The sequence below is a fragment of the Plectrocnemia conspersa genome, unplaced genomic scaffold, assembly GCF_051122295.1.
Source record: "Plectrocnemia conspersa isolate PC_06_02 unplaced genomic scaffold, ASM5112229v1 ptg000009l, whole genome shotgun sequence".
NCBI classification, from domain to species: Eukaryota; Metazoa; Arthropoda; class Insecta; order Trichoptera; family Polycentropodidae; genus Plectrocnemia; species Plectrocnemia conspersa.
Window position 1 is genome coordinate 1,319,534 of NW_028277173.1, and position 13,984 is coordinate 1,333,517.

General features: G+C 31.0%; 1 protein-coding gene across 2 annotated transcripts; it reads left to right on the top strand.

Annotated features, from left to right (window-relative positions):
* Positions 1 to 1,541: 1,541 nt before the first annotated feature.
* Positions 1,542 to 12,788, top strand: CycE (cyclin E). Of its 2 annotated transcripts, XM_088193276.1 has the most exons (9): positions 1,557 to 1,629; positions 6,553 to 6,596; positions 6,672 to 6,741; positions 6,811 to 7,031; positions 7,224 to 7,404; positions 7,484 to 7,595; positions 9,534 to 9,965; positions 10,036 to 10,232; positions 10,304 to 12,788. In XM_088193276.1, the coding sequence occupies exons 2-9, from the start codon at positions 6,571 to 6,573 to the stop codon at positions 10,451 to 10,453; spliced, it is 1,389 nt and encodes a 462-aa protein (XP_088049402.1). In that variant the 5' UTR covers positions 1,557 to 1,629; positions 6,553 to 6,570; the 3' UTR covers positions 10,454 to 12,788. The 2 variants fall into 2 exon arrangements, with proteins under 2 accessions (XP_088049403.1, XP_088049402.1); XM_088193277.1 differs by lacking the exon at positions 6,553 to 6,596 and having other exon boundaries at positions 1,542 to 1,629; positions 10,304 to 10,684.
* Positions 12,789 to 13,984: the final 1,196 nt, after the last annotated feature.

Here is a 13,984-nt window from a genome sequence, read left to right on the forward strand (position 1 = left end):
TGCGAGGCACTACCTAGGACGAATAAGCATAGCAAAGTAACGCAATCCAAAGGGATCGGTCCCTACGGGGGTTCCGAGGGCTAAAACACCCCTCGTAGACTCTGGTAGGTGGGGTTATCACTAGGATGATAACACAATGCATGCAATGCAGGTTAGCCAAGGAGAGCCCGTCTCCTTTAATGCTCGCGAGAAACACTAATATATCTCCAATAACATATTTAGAAGTACGGGGGTAGGAAACTGTTCACCCGGCCGTTACACTCTGGGTGCCCACCCAAAGGGTTGGACTCGTAGGGCCTTATTAGCGGTAACGGCAGTTGTGCCCGCAATAGATTCTATGTATAATTATGTTTATCTTTATCACCGTTCATTGATATATTTAGCTTAACAAATCAGCAGTTTTCATAATTAAAATTATCCATATGCTTACGATTTTTAAACCAAAAATACCAAATTGCCACATTATTATTTAACACGGATATTTTTCTTGTGAAACAGAATAAAATTATTTAAAAAATAGTAAATAAATATTTATTAATATCTTATTTCAATCAATTATTTTTGTTTTCACTTTGTGTCCTGTTAAAATTAAATAACTAAATAAGTAAATTATTAAAAAATAGTGTATGCATATTAGTTGATTTATAATTTTATTCAATTGATTTTTTTATCGATTTTTAAGCAATTTTCGTTGTGAGAAGTTGTCTTGTGACCAATGTTCTTGTGAGCAATAATCTGCGTGACCAATCTTTTTGTGACCAATTGTCATGTGAGCAATGATCACCGAACTGATTTCATTAAAAGTAAATATTTAAAAACATATTTTCGGGATAGATTTGAGACTGTTTTTTTTTAATTTCCTTTAAGGGATAACCCGAAAATTTCTGGTTTAGAATCAGGGACGTCATTATAACTTTTTTCAGGGAGGGGGGCGAGGAAAGTTGCCTTATCGGAGGAGGTCATTTTCTTAATATTTTGATATCATTAAGATTTATGGTATTTCATTAAATGACATTTTTTTGGTCAAAATTTGGTCAAAGGGAGGGCAAATTCCCCTAACTACCACCCTTCCAATATTTTTTTTTGTAAAAACAGTAAATCCGTATTCTGAAAGACTTTTAATTCATAAACATGTGTAAAATATTATGAGTTATTGATACATATAGGTAAAAGCAAAGAATTTAAATTTACCCCCCGCGTTTTTCTAGAATGAGCGAAATACTTGTGGCCACGCGAGTAGAAGCTGAAAAGACATGAACGAAAACCACTAAAGCCTGACAGTGTTTTTGTGGACCGGGGTGAATTTGGTACATTTTCACAAACAGGAAAAGAGGAAGTTGTCAATGACAAATTGATAGTATATTGAAGAAAAGCAAGGAGATTGATCTTGTGAATGAGATTTCTAAATTGAAAACCAGTAATTCGGTCGAAAGGTAACGAGTGGCGATCTAAACACCGGACAGAAAAAGTAAACATTAGAATCAGGTGTCTTTTATTGCACGTTCGCGAGCGCGCGTGTGTACGTTCGCGGGCTAATGGCGCGCTTTTGTCAGTGTCGATCAGCTGTTCGGTGCGCTGTGACCTGCGAGCTGCGAGCTGTGAGCTGCGCTGCCGCTTTTCCGTGCGCCGGTGAGAAATTTTAACTCCGTTCTATTTATATGCGTCCTCGTTGCGCGTCGAGCCTCGTCGGTCGAAGCGGCCAAAGCGTATAACCAAATAGGGGCGAAGCTCCACATCGGGCGCTCCGCCCCCAGCCCGGCGCCCCATCTCTGACCCACCCTAGTGCTCCGCCCTCGCTTTCTGCGTCCATCGCGGCCCGGCTTTGCTACATTTTATCCTAGTTTATGCTACGTGTCTAATGGGATGCCGATTTTTGGCGCGTTTTTGCTCGCGCCAATTGGGCGTGGGTCCCATAAAAGCCCTCATACGTGGCTGCCGGCCCTCAAATCTTCGGGGGCGGATCTCGAAGAGTCAGCCTAGGGATTTTTGCCGATTTCGGCGCGGGAGCGCCGCGCGTTTTCGAGTCACCCCCCGCGTTGGCGGCAAATTCGCACCACGTCAAAAGGTTACCTTCGAGGGGCTCCAAATGCCCGAATGCGACTCTTAGGGCTTCCGATCGATCGGATCTTATCTCGAAACGTCCGTATCTTCAACTCGGCCTCCGGATATAATTGTACTGATTGTCGATATGATGATAGTCGAGGTTTTTAAGAGCGAAGATGAGCTTCAATTACTACTAGCATTCAGAATTATCATATAAAAAAAGCTCTTCAATATGACCATATTTTTGGAGTGAAAACCTGATACACGAGACTCTTCGGTTAATATTACCTCTAATATGTTTCTTTCTTTTAGTTGTATCTTTCAGCTTCAACTTATATCTATCAAGTTTTTCCTATATGTTTACATCATTTTGGATTATAATATTATTTTTAATCTGAATAATCACTTATATATAAATACAAAATTAAATTTAATCAATTGTGTACATATGTGCCACTTTCATCCACAGCCTTTTTCTATCTTTCTGGTAGCTGAAAGATTCTTGAACAATTCCTAATACTGATCGAAGTGGTTTTGGCAGCAATTCAAATCAATCTGGTAATTCTATACCATTTAGAAAGTTCTGCAAAGCCCTAAACCAAATATTCCCATACTTATTTACCCTACAAGAAAATGATCTGCGCCCCCCTAGAAATCTATATTTTTTTAGCCAACAAACAAAGATAAAGTTTGAGTTTTTTATGTATAATAATTATGCTTCCACCTACAACATAGTATAGGCCAATTCATAAGACGATACAGCTGCCTCTTAGAATTTACTGGTTGTTTGTATATATTGTATTAAGAATGGAACAGCGTAGTCCGTAACGTCTTACACTAGTAACTCTGAGGTTACGGGTTCAAGCCCCAGCAGCGGCACTCGAATTTTTATTTATAACAAATCGGCCCAAGCTGCAGCAACATCTATTGGTTATAAATTATATTACACAATAATTTATAATTATTAATATACATGTCACCGATTCCGTCACCGATCTGATTGACTTACTCAGCACAAATTTACCCCATTGTAACGCATTGGGCTTACGCCTGTTAGGTTACAACGAAAGATTTAATAAAAATAAATATCAAAAATGAAATACTGCTAGTACATACTAATTTATTAAAAACAATAACTCCATGGTTTAGAACTACTAAAACGACGATGCCCATATTGTTTAAAAGCAGAAGCAGGGAAGAAAATGATGCTTATTGTAGGGGATTATATTACAATAAAGATTTTTAACTTAAATTTTATTAGCGTTTACCGTGAGTAGAAATAAATAAATACACGAGCGATAAATCTTTCGAAAATAATTATTTGAATATTCTAAAAAATATATGTTGCATTTTGATTGGCAGATTTACAATTTAGTACGCACTCTATTCTCATGAGGTTCTTTATGATAATCGTTACTCACACAAGATAATGAATTATATAGGAATATATTTTATTTGAATTAATTAGCTAGTGGTGCTCTGGCCCCTGGTGTAAAAACTTAAGAGGCATTCGGAAGTGGTCGATAAAAGATGATATTTTGTCAAAAATAATGTTATTTTTCCCCCCACATTTAAAAAAATATTTTTTTCGTTAACTTAATGCACGAATGAAAGACTGCACAGTCGTCTTACTGATTTTTATTGGTACTCATAGATAACATAATAAACGATCAGTGTATAAAGTATTTTTAGAAGTACCTGAATGTACAGAAGATTGTTTAAAACACGAAAAACTCATGAATAGTAATCTGATAATTGGACATAAATGTTGGTAACATAAGTCAAAATTTGACCTGCTTGTTTATTATATTTAAAAAAAAAAATTAAAAAAAGCCAATTGCTACTACATCTTCATTCAATATCTTCAAAGAAAATGTTTCAACTTGGATTTTTTTGCATAATTCGCAAGCATGTATTAACACTAATGAATTGACTGTTTTTATCTCTCGATAATACCGGTATCGAAAATTCCAGTATTATTACGATCCCTAAGTGTGACTATTTTTAATTTCACTTCTAGATTTCGATAAATAAAAAATACAAAGTTACATATATTATAGTATGTGATTATAATAATGCAGAATATTGTATATATATTTATATACAGGGCCGCCGAAAGCGAATCTGCTCCCTGGATATGCTATTAATGAAATTATAAATGCTACTTATAAAATAATAAATGCTAATTATACCAAATGGTACTTATAGAACAATAGATGCTGGACTAACTAGCCACTTTTTTATCGAAATTATAACTTTTATGCATTCCTCAAAGGAACCAGACCGTTTAAATTTAAATTATGTTGCTAATTAAAGTTGATTTCTAGCTCATAGGCATTTTTGATACATCAAAAAAAATTAGCCTAGTTAATTTAATTTAGTAGCCTTTTTATGCACGCAGTTTGTTACCTTACCCTTTAATAAGAATTTCAGGCATAATGGCTTCTTTATTGAGTTATTCCTCTCTTAAGTCGTCTTTCCCTAATCTTTTTTCTGGCGATATTTGTTTTTTAGAAAAAAATAATAAACATAAGGAAAACCATAAGTTTACACTTTTGATGGAAGCCCTTCTTTGATATTTGCATTTTTTAATTTTATTTGTATTGCCCCTTAATATAAGTATTTTATAGCAATTATTTAATATATGTAAATACCAAAAAAATATTTTTTTGAATAGTAAAAAAAATAGTGTAAAAGTGTGCATTTTTTATTTTATCAAATAATTTTATAATTTTAATTCTAATTTGTTTTATTTTCAAACTTGCTATTTGAAATTTTAAAATTGTACAAGCTACATAAATATTTTAGTGAAATTTAAAAAAAATATGGGCATTTCTACGTTTACAATTTATTTAAGTTTGAAAATCTATGCCTTAAACAATAATAATCCGAAGGGGCTAGGTCCGGACTATATGGTGGATGCACTGAAATATCCCAGCACAGTTGCAATAATTTCTGCAGTCTCGTATCATTGTATTGCTAGATTATTGCTACTTCCTGTTGATTGCTCATTTCAGTTTGATCTACTGTAAGCAGTACTTCGTAGAATTTATAGTTCGTTTTAATTGAAGCAACTTGTAGTACACGATAGCCTTTTTGATGGTCTGTCTGTAAAAAACTCGTTTTCATTGCGAACGTACTGATAATTGACTTACATTAATAATAAAAATACACCAATGTCACTTTACCCTCAATAAAAAAAGAATCGCTGTTAAACTATCAAATTTTTGGTAAATTAACACATTACGGACGGTAAGCCAAATAATTGGCTTTAGTTGACAAAATTTATTATGTATTGACTTTTTTTAAAAAACAGTGCTTTAAATAGTTGTAAGGTAATTGAAGATGTCTATAATAAAAATAGCTATAAATTCGCTAGAATTATGAAGATTGCCTTAAATCGATAGTAAAAGTTTTTCATGTGCCATTGGACTTCTACTTTTTTTTTTTAAATATATTGAGTTGTAATAATATTATAGTCAAGTATTTTATCTTTAACTTACGCCTACAAAGTTAGTCATTTTCCTAATCAATTCATGATTTTTAGGATGGCAAATTAAATTAAAACTTTTGAAGAGGTTATTTTATATCAAAGCCTCCTGAATTTTATGAAAGAGGTATTAAAAAGTTGTTAAAAAGATAGAGGTAAGTTATGTCACGCGAACGATATAATTTAACCTTTGTCCTTGAACTTATGCCCAGATCACATCTTGAGTTTAGATGCTAACTCAATTAAAATGACTAGGTTTGAATTTCACCCAAACTCCAAAGTTTTTAATCTCTTTAAGAATTAATGATTATTATAGTTATCGAGTAAATACATTTGAATTAGTTAGGTCGTATCTTATATGATATGAAATCTAATTTATAGAGCACATAAAAATATGAGTATATTAAATAAAAAAATTAAAGGTACTGTCAGTCATAGGACTGTAAGAAATTGGTTCGAAAAATTTTGAACTAACTGTGTTAACCATGTAATTATAAAGATATTTGATACTTCACAACCCAACTAATTATAAAGATACTTCACAACCTCTAGGGATTCATTGATTGTTAAATCATTGGTAAAAGACTATTTCTGTAAATGAAACATATTTTAAATTATAAAATTGTAGCAAGAAAAAATTATAGCGTTTTATATCTCACTAAAAAAATTGCCCACTTCATATGAAACAATTTAATACATTGCCTTTCAGCTTCTCTAAAAAATTTTCAATGTCTTCGTTATAATATTTAAGCTTTCTTGATGCACTTATATACAGTTTTATTATTAGTCAATAAACTATTGATTATTTAAGTTTTATATATAAACTTTTACAATCATTTAATTGTTCTGCTTCATATCAGCATTCACATGAGCAAAGTAAGCTTTTAATATTGGATTAAACTTATTATTTCCGTATCACTGAAAGATTTGCTTTGCTCTTGTTTTTTAGAGCTCTTATCCTAACAAAATATTTAAAGGAGCAAAGTAATTGTTATTAACAATCCTCTTAATTGTTTCAGTTTAATGAAGTGCACTCAATGATATCAAAAACTATGGCTGAAAGGCAAGCGAAACACTGCTTTAAAATAAATTTAGATTACATCTATATTTCTACAATAATAATATGATTGAATTCCAGTTCTAAACATCAGGACAGACAGAGCAACCGGATGAAGCGTCGCAGGCAATCGCTGGGCGACGATGATACGGTAGGTAGATCGTTTCGCAAGCCAACGAATACAATGATCGTCTAATTCAACAGACCGCTTAAAATCTAGGAATCTGCAATTGGAATGCCACCTGTTAAACAACAAATACTCGAGAGCTACATCAACTCGGCCGACAGTGGATTGCATAGGATTTCGTCACCGTTATCCACTGATGAAGGCTGTTCCAGTATATGTTTAACCGAAGGATATAGTCCACAATCCGGAGAAGAAGCACCTCATGATATTTTAAGCCCTGAAGAACCGGAGAGTGTAGACAGTAGGCAACAAAGGTATTTATTTTTTTTTTTTTTTACTATTATCATTGTCACTTTGAGGTTTTTATAAATTGATTGCCAAAATTCTCTAAAAATAATTTAGTATGCTGGAAGATTATATAGATGTTTTATATTATTATCGACTTACATCACAACACATGAAAATTCCATGAAATCGGATACTGATTGATTGATTTTTTCTAACAGAACAAGCTATATAAGGAAATGTCCATTGCCAACCTTATCATGGGCTGATCGCTGCGATGTTTGGAATAAGATGTGCGAGCGTGATGCAGAATCAATGAATCATAGATCCGTAAACATGCTGGACTATCATCCGAGCTTAAAAATGAGGATGCGTGCTATTTTATTAGATTGGCTCAATGAGGTGTGCTTTTCTTTCTTATTCTGATATTTATATATATATATAATTTTTTTAATTTACACTAAATGTTTATATGTTTTAGGTTTCCTATGTACACAGGCTATACAGAGAAACATTCCATCTATGTGTAAATTATATTGATAGGTATCTAACTTTAAAGGCGGATGTGCCTAAAAATCGTTTGCAGTTAATTGGTACGTATATATTTTTATTTCGTATTAAATCAAATTCGTCAATGTCCAATAATAATCTTCATACTATAGTCTGGTGAAAACACTTTATAATTATTAAAACGTTGATAATTTAAAAAAAAATTTGCGATATACACAAAGTAGTATTATATTAGAATTAAGTCGTTATTTTTCATAGCTATTCAATATATTATGTCTAGGGCATAGTGTTCAATCACTATAAAAAGGTTCATTCACTAGTTAAATATCAGTCCGAGTTCAATACCATACCACATTTATTTTATATTTTGGATAAGGGAATCTATTATATGATATATAAGGATTTAACATTTTCTATATGGTTAAGGATCAGCTACTTGTCAGGCAATGGAAGGATTGATATATTTTAACCTTCACAATCTTTTTTTAATCGATTTGATAGTATGATAAGGTTCTTAAAAGTGGAAAGGTACATATAATATAGTTTTATAGTCTATACATGTTGTATATAATTTTTGATATTAAATTTAATGGTCATTAAAGTAGAAGTTACAAATGACGCGTAAGTGAGTCAACGGCTCTTAACGATATTTTCGCAAATAAAGTGTGTTAGTGTCCTGATATATGTTAACAGTTGTAAATGGCACAAAAATAGCAAACTTCCATTTGAAAAATTGTCAATTTCGGTAATAAAAGTATAATTTTCATAGTAAAATTTGAAAACGTTTTAGTTTTATACAGTAATAAGATTATTTGCTTTACTATAATAAGCTTTGGTTTGGAGGTGCTGGTTATTTCTAATACCTACTCTTGAATTACATTATCATTAACTTCTACGATCCGATAAAGTTAATGATATTATCTAAGCTAATAAAAGCCAGTGAGTTCAATGCACAAGAGAAATAGTTAGTTCAACTGTATCTTATTTTTGATTTCTTCTACCTGTTGAGTTAAAAATATTGCTTCCAATTTTTTTTAAAATAGTTTTGGTTCTGTTGGGATTTTTGTAATTTAATGGATGTTAGCCTAAAACCATAATAACTAGTTAACACTTAGCCGGCTGGTTAGGTAGTACCTACCTGTCATGTTTGCTGATGGTAATCCACAGAAAGGGTAGAATTTTTTTTTGATCTCTTATTAAAAAAAATTACAACTTTATTTTTTATATACGTAGAGATCAAAGCATCTTTTTGTATACATATGTAAAAATCATAATATGACACTGACTGAAAAGTGTTAAGAAAATAATCGGGGGTTTTATTTAAAAAAAGTTTATTTTATATATATATTAATTCGCACTATCAAAAGCTTTTTCTATATCAGGCATTAAGTGACATTTTATTCAAATTGGCGGAAATGTGTCTTGTAAGTTTTGAATTGTTGAGTGCTTGCAAAAGCTAAATTATAAGATAATTTTTAAAATAGTTTGCTAGTGACAGATAATTAATGTGAACATTAGCTTTTTTAATCGGATGAATTTTTGTTTTTCAAGTAGAGGGGAAATATCTACAAGAAAAAGTAGGCATTAAATATTCTAGCTATATAATGGATGCAAATATCTAGTAGCTGTTTTATCTAATCGATCCATACTATAATAATAATTTCCGACAGAATCACTTTGTTAATTGTTTTTTATTTCCCACGGATTTGTCGAATCGCACCAGACTTTGTTTTGAGTTTGTAAATCATTGTAAGCACTCTAGCTAACATTTCCACCTTCTCCTTATTAGTATTTGTCAGGTTGAGTTGTTGCGACCATGTGTCATTTTATTTTTATTTTAACATCTACTTATATATATTATTATAATACATACTCATAAGCTAGCTTATTATTTAACGTCTTTAATTGCAATGGCTGAAACCATTAATAGTTATGATAGATAAAAAAGACATAGGCAAAGACATTTATGATTTAAAGTTCTTCATTCGTATAATTTATGTGTTTATTTTGATTTATTTTAGGTATAACATGTTTGTTTATTGCGGCGAAGGTAGAACAAATTTATCCACCGAAGATATCAGAGTTTGCATACGTAACCGACGGTGCTTGCACTGTTGACGATCTGCTGACCGAAGAGGTTGCCATTTTAAAGGCTCTCGATTGGAAGATAGCTCCAATGACAACCAATAAGTGGTTAAGAATATATTTACAGTTGTACCAATTAAATAAGAATAAATCAAACGATGAAATTTCGGTGGATAAGAGCATCGGCGAAGGGTTGAGGAGTTATACCTTCTTCTTCACCCAATATTCTTCGATGGAATTCGTCACATGCGCTCAGCTCGTAGATCTAGCTCTGCTGCACGTAGGAGTCAACGAGTTCAAATATAGTCAATTGGCGGCCGCCGCTATAGCTCACATATTCGACAAAAAAACAGCGATGAAAGTTTCGAGTTAGTATCTTAATTTATAAATTCATAATATGAATCTGATGATTTGATGATAATGTACGTATTATCGTAGGTTATACGTGGAAAGAATTAAGGCCGTGTTATTTATGGCTGACGCCGTTTGTTCGTGTTCTGGATGAAGTTGAATTGGATCTCTCTTTACCGGAATGCGTTCAGATGAGCAGCGGCGGGTTATCTGTAATTTGTCCAAATATAAACGTCGATCAAGCACATCGTCAGCAAGTGCATAACATATCCTTGTCTTATTTCGTAAGTTTTGATTCTGATTTGTAAGTAGTGGCTTATAATCAATATTGTAATCGATTTAAATCAATTTTCAGGATAAAGTCGAGGAGTATATACATTCTCATGGGTCCGAAAGCGACGAGGCTAACTGCGACGAGGATGAGACCGAATCGGAGTCGGACTCTCCGAGTAATTGGAATACCGAAAATAGTACAAATACAATTATTGAACAGTCAACGCAATGACTAAGTCAAACGATCCTCCTATGTTTATTGACGTTTTTTATTCAGTATCTTAAGTCAAAGCGGATTTGTTGATCATTACGATGAAATATTTTTTACAATAGTAATTTAATAATAAAGAAATATTGTGATATAAAAAAGTCGATCATTGTTGGACATTAGTCAGATATTATTGAAAATCAAGAGATTTTAAATTTTAAGTATTTGATTCCATTTGCTCATAAAAACTCAAAATATTTTATATAAATAATAAATATCGACATTCAATCTGTTTTATAAATCGTTAAAAATTGTTCAGCTCAGTCGATTTTATATTTTTTTAATTGCGCAAAATACACAATATATAGATATGTTAAGTTCATTTAAAAAAATCAAATTCACTCGATTTTATTAGCTTTTACCTCAGCGATGATACAAAATACATGATCTCTAACTATAATTATAAAAAAAGGGAATAATATCAGTAATTTTATAATAGTACGAAAGTTATTACTTGATGGTTTTATACTATTAGAGTTTTAGATGTTTTGAATTTGAATTAAAAGAAGCTCAAAATATTTTATAACAATAAATTTAAAAAATTGAGCTCAGTCGATTTTAAAAACTTCTCGACTATGAAAATAAAAAAAATATCATAGGGGGTTTTAAAAAGATATAGAAAATGTATACTTATACGTTTGTAAATAAATTTAAATTATTATAAATAATTAACAAAATATGTGCTATTTCTAAAAAAAAGATTCTAAAGATTTACGCTTATTGCACAATTATATAGATTATTATATATTTATAAAAGAAGATTATGCCTGAATTGATAGACTTTTTAACGAAGATTGATTAACAAAATAATTATTTAGATAATTTATTTATGGAAAATTAACCATTGTGACGGTACATACGTGTATGTAAACTTTTAGTATAATTTCAACAATATTTATTAAACTATGATAGGACATTTGTTGTATGTAACGAAGATCCTCACATTCTTTAGTACAAGAATTGTCTCTGAAGACTGAGTATGGTTATCATATCGAGACAAGTTGGATTCAATTGTGACGCTTATTAATACAAAGACATTGTTGTCAATGAAAAATTATAGAAAATGTACCTATATTTTGGGGTGATATAAAGCATTCTTACACTTAACGAGGTTAAATAAAAAAAATATTGAACGGCAGGTGAAATACTAGATACATATATACAATATATATTTAACCCGTCCATTGTCTATTACGGTGTATGTGATGTACAATAAAAAAATACCCTTTTAAATAAATATATTTTTAATATTTGTCATATACATATTTATTAAAACTTGATTGGCTTTTATTAAAATGTAAAAATACAGATGATATAACATGTAAATATATATATAATAGTATTTTTTGTGTAAAATATATAAGTCCTTTGTACATTTGTGTATGAAAAACTGTGAGAGTATTAATTCATTATATTTTTTATAAATATTCGCAGCTTTATAATTACTTCTCTGTATGTAAGTTCACCCAAGCCATTGGTTGATAAGTAACATTTAAAGACTTTGTTTTTCTTTTTTGTATTACTCTTAACGTTGAATCAAATAGTCGACGATTGTTAGTTGTAGCTTTTTATATCTGCACTCAAATAGTTCAAATCTTGTAGTTTAAATTGTCCCTTCTTAACCTTTACTTCTTTCTTTTTTTTATCCTCTTAACATTTGAATATTCAGTTTTTTTTTTATATAATCTAACGTGTGTTTTGCTTATAGATGTGGTTTTAGTGCAATTTTATATAAAATGTGTCAATAGCGCGGGGTTGAATCAGTTTGTATTTTATGTGAAATGATATTCTAAACAATTCATTGTATATCTCAAAAAGAAATGTTCCATTTGACCTATACAATTAATGCCAAAATGGAATGAAATGTATGTGCACATGTTCTTGTGTGTCTTTGTGTTCAGCGTTTGTACAAATTTGCATTTGACACGTGTAAAGTTTTTAGTGGAACTTTATTTTTAGTGTATGTGTATATAATATAAAATTTATAAATGTAACGAGCTCAACATAAAACAAGTTGCGTTTTATCTAATATCTAAGCTGTGATATATTATTGCGAAATTTTGTAGATATAATATGATGGCGTTACTAATCTATAATTTCATATAAATTGGAGTGTATATCCTTTTGGATAGATGATTTTTTGAATAAATTGTCCTTTAATAATAAACTGTTTATTTTTGTCCGATACACATTAAATCGAATATTTTCATGTCAATGTATATACCAATTGAAGAAATATATTTTTAGTAAAGTTATGCCTTGCATGTTTTTAATTTTCACAAATAAAATATAATTTAATTAATTATTGTTTCATTTGGCTGCATAGTGAAAAATTTTCTAAAATATTATTTTAGCTATTTTTATTAATTTTCACGATACTTTCAGGTGAACTAATATTCTAAAATGTACAAAACACTTCTCTCATATACGTAAATTTGATTTTAGGTGTTTATTAATTGATTTTATATAGCACAGTTCAATAATAAATTGTGAGTTGTACTGATAAAAAAAGAATGGTTTTCAGTGTGTGAGATTAGGAGCACAAAGAGTGAATTCATGAGTGCATTGCGCAAAACTCGTCGGTAAGTGTAGGTTAGGTACGCTGATATTTGGTCTTTCTTTGCAAGTCTACACTTATAGTATGCTCTTAAATTCTGCCTTGTGATTAGTCGTTTGCTCCGATCGATGTACCTGTGTATGTATGTACACAGAGCAGTATTGCTTTGTAGAGAATATTATCGCTCCTAGAACAAATAAAAAGGATTGAACTTAGATTATTAAATAGGTTATAAGGCAATGACTGCAAAAAGCTCAGAGCTATTTATAAAATAGGACAATTTGAATAAGAAATATATAAGATAATTGTTCCATAAAACGAATTGTTTGTGCATTGCTGTTAGACAGATTAGGTGCGAGCAAGCATTGGTCAGAACAGTGAACGTTATGAAAATATCCGAAGATTTGACTAACATAAATGCACAAACAATTCGTTTTTATAGAACAGACTATTTATTTAAATGCATATATTTTTTAGAATATTACCCTGTTTAATAGCACCATTAAAAAAACATGTTTTTAGGGTGTCTTATATATTTTTCAAGAACAAATAAAATCGCTAGAGAAATTATAAACAAGGGCTAAAAATTCCAGCCGCCTATTCTAAATCATGAGAAAAAAAGCAGACTTAGGGCACAGATAAACAATATGCTTATTTATGGCCATCGAGTCATTATGGCTGACCCATAATGACTCGATGGCCATAACAAGGTTTCTTCTCAAAAAAAGTTATAAATACAGTGATATGTTTCAGCATATAGGTATATGTAGAAGCTGCTGTTGTTTATCCTAAATATGAATATTATACTGTGGTGTGGTATTTAATAAAGAAACGTACACTTGTTTGCAATAATGTTGGCTTATATAATCTGTTCTTTCAGACTTCAAACATAATAAAAAAACTTGTAATATTTTAGTTGCATCCTTAATAATGACTTG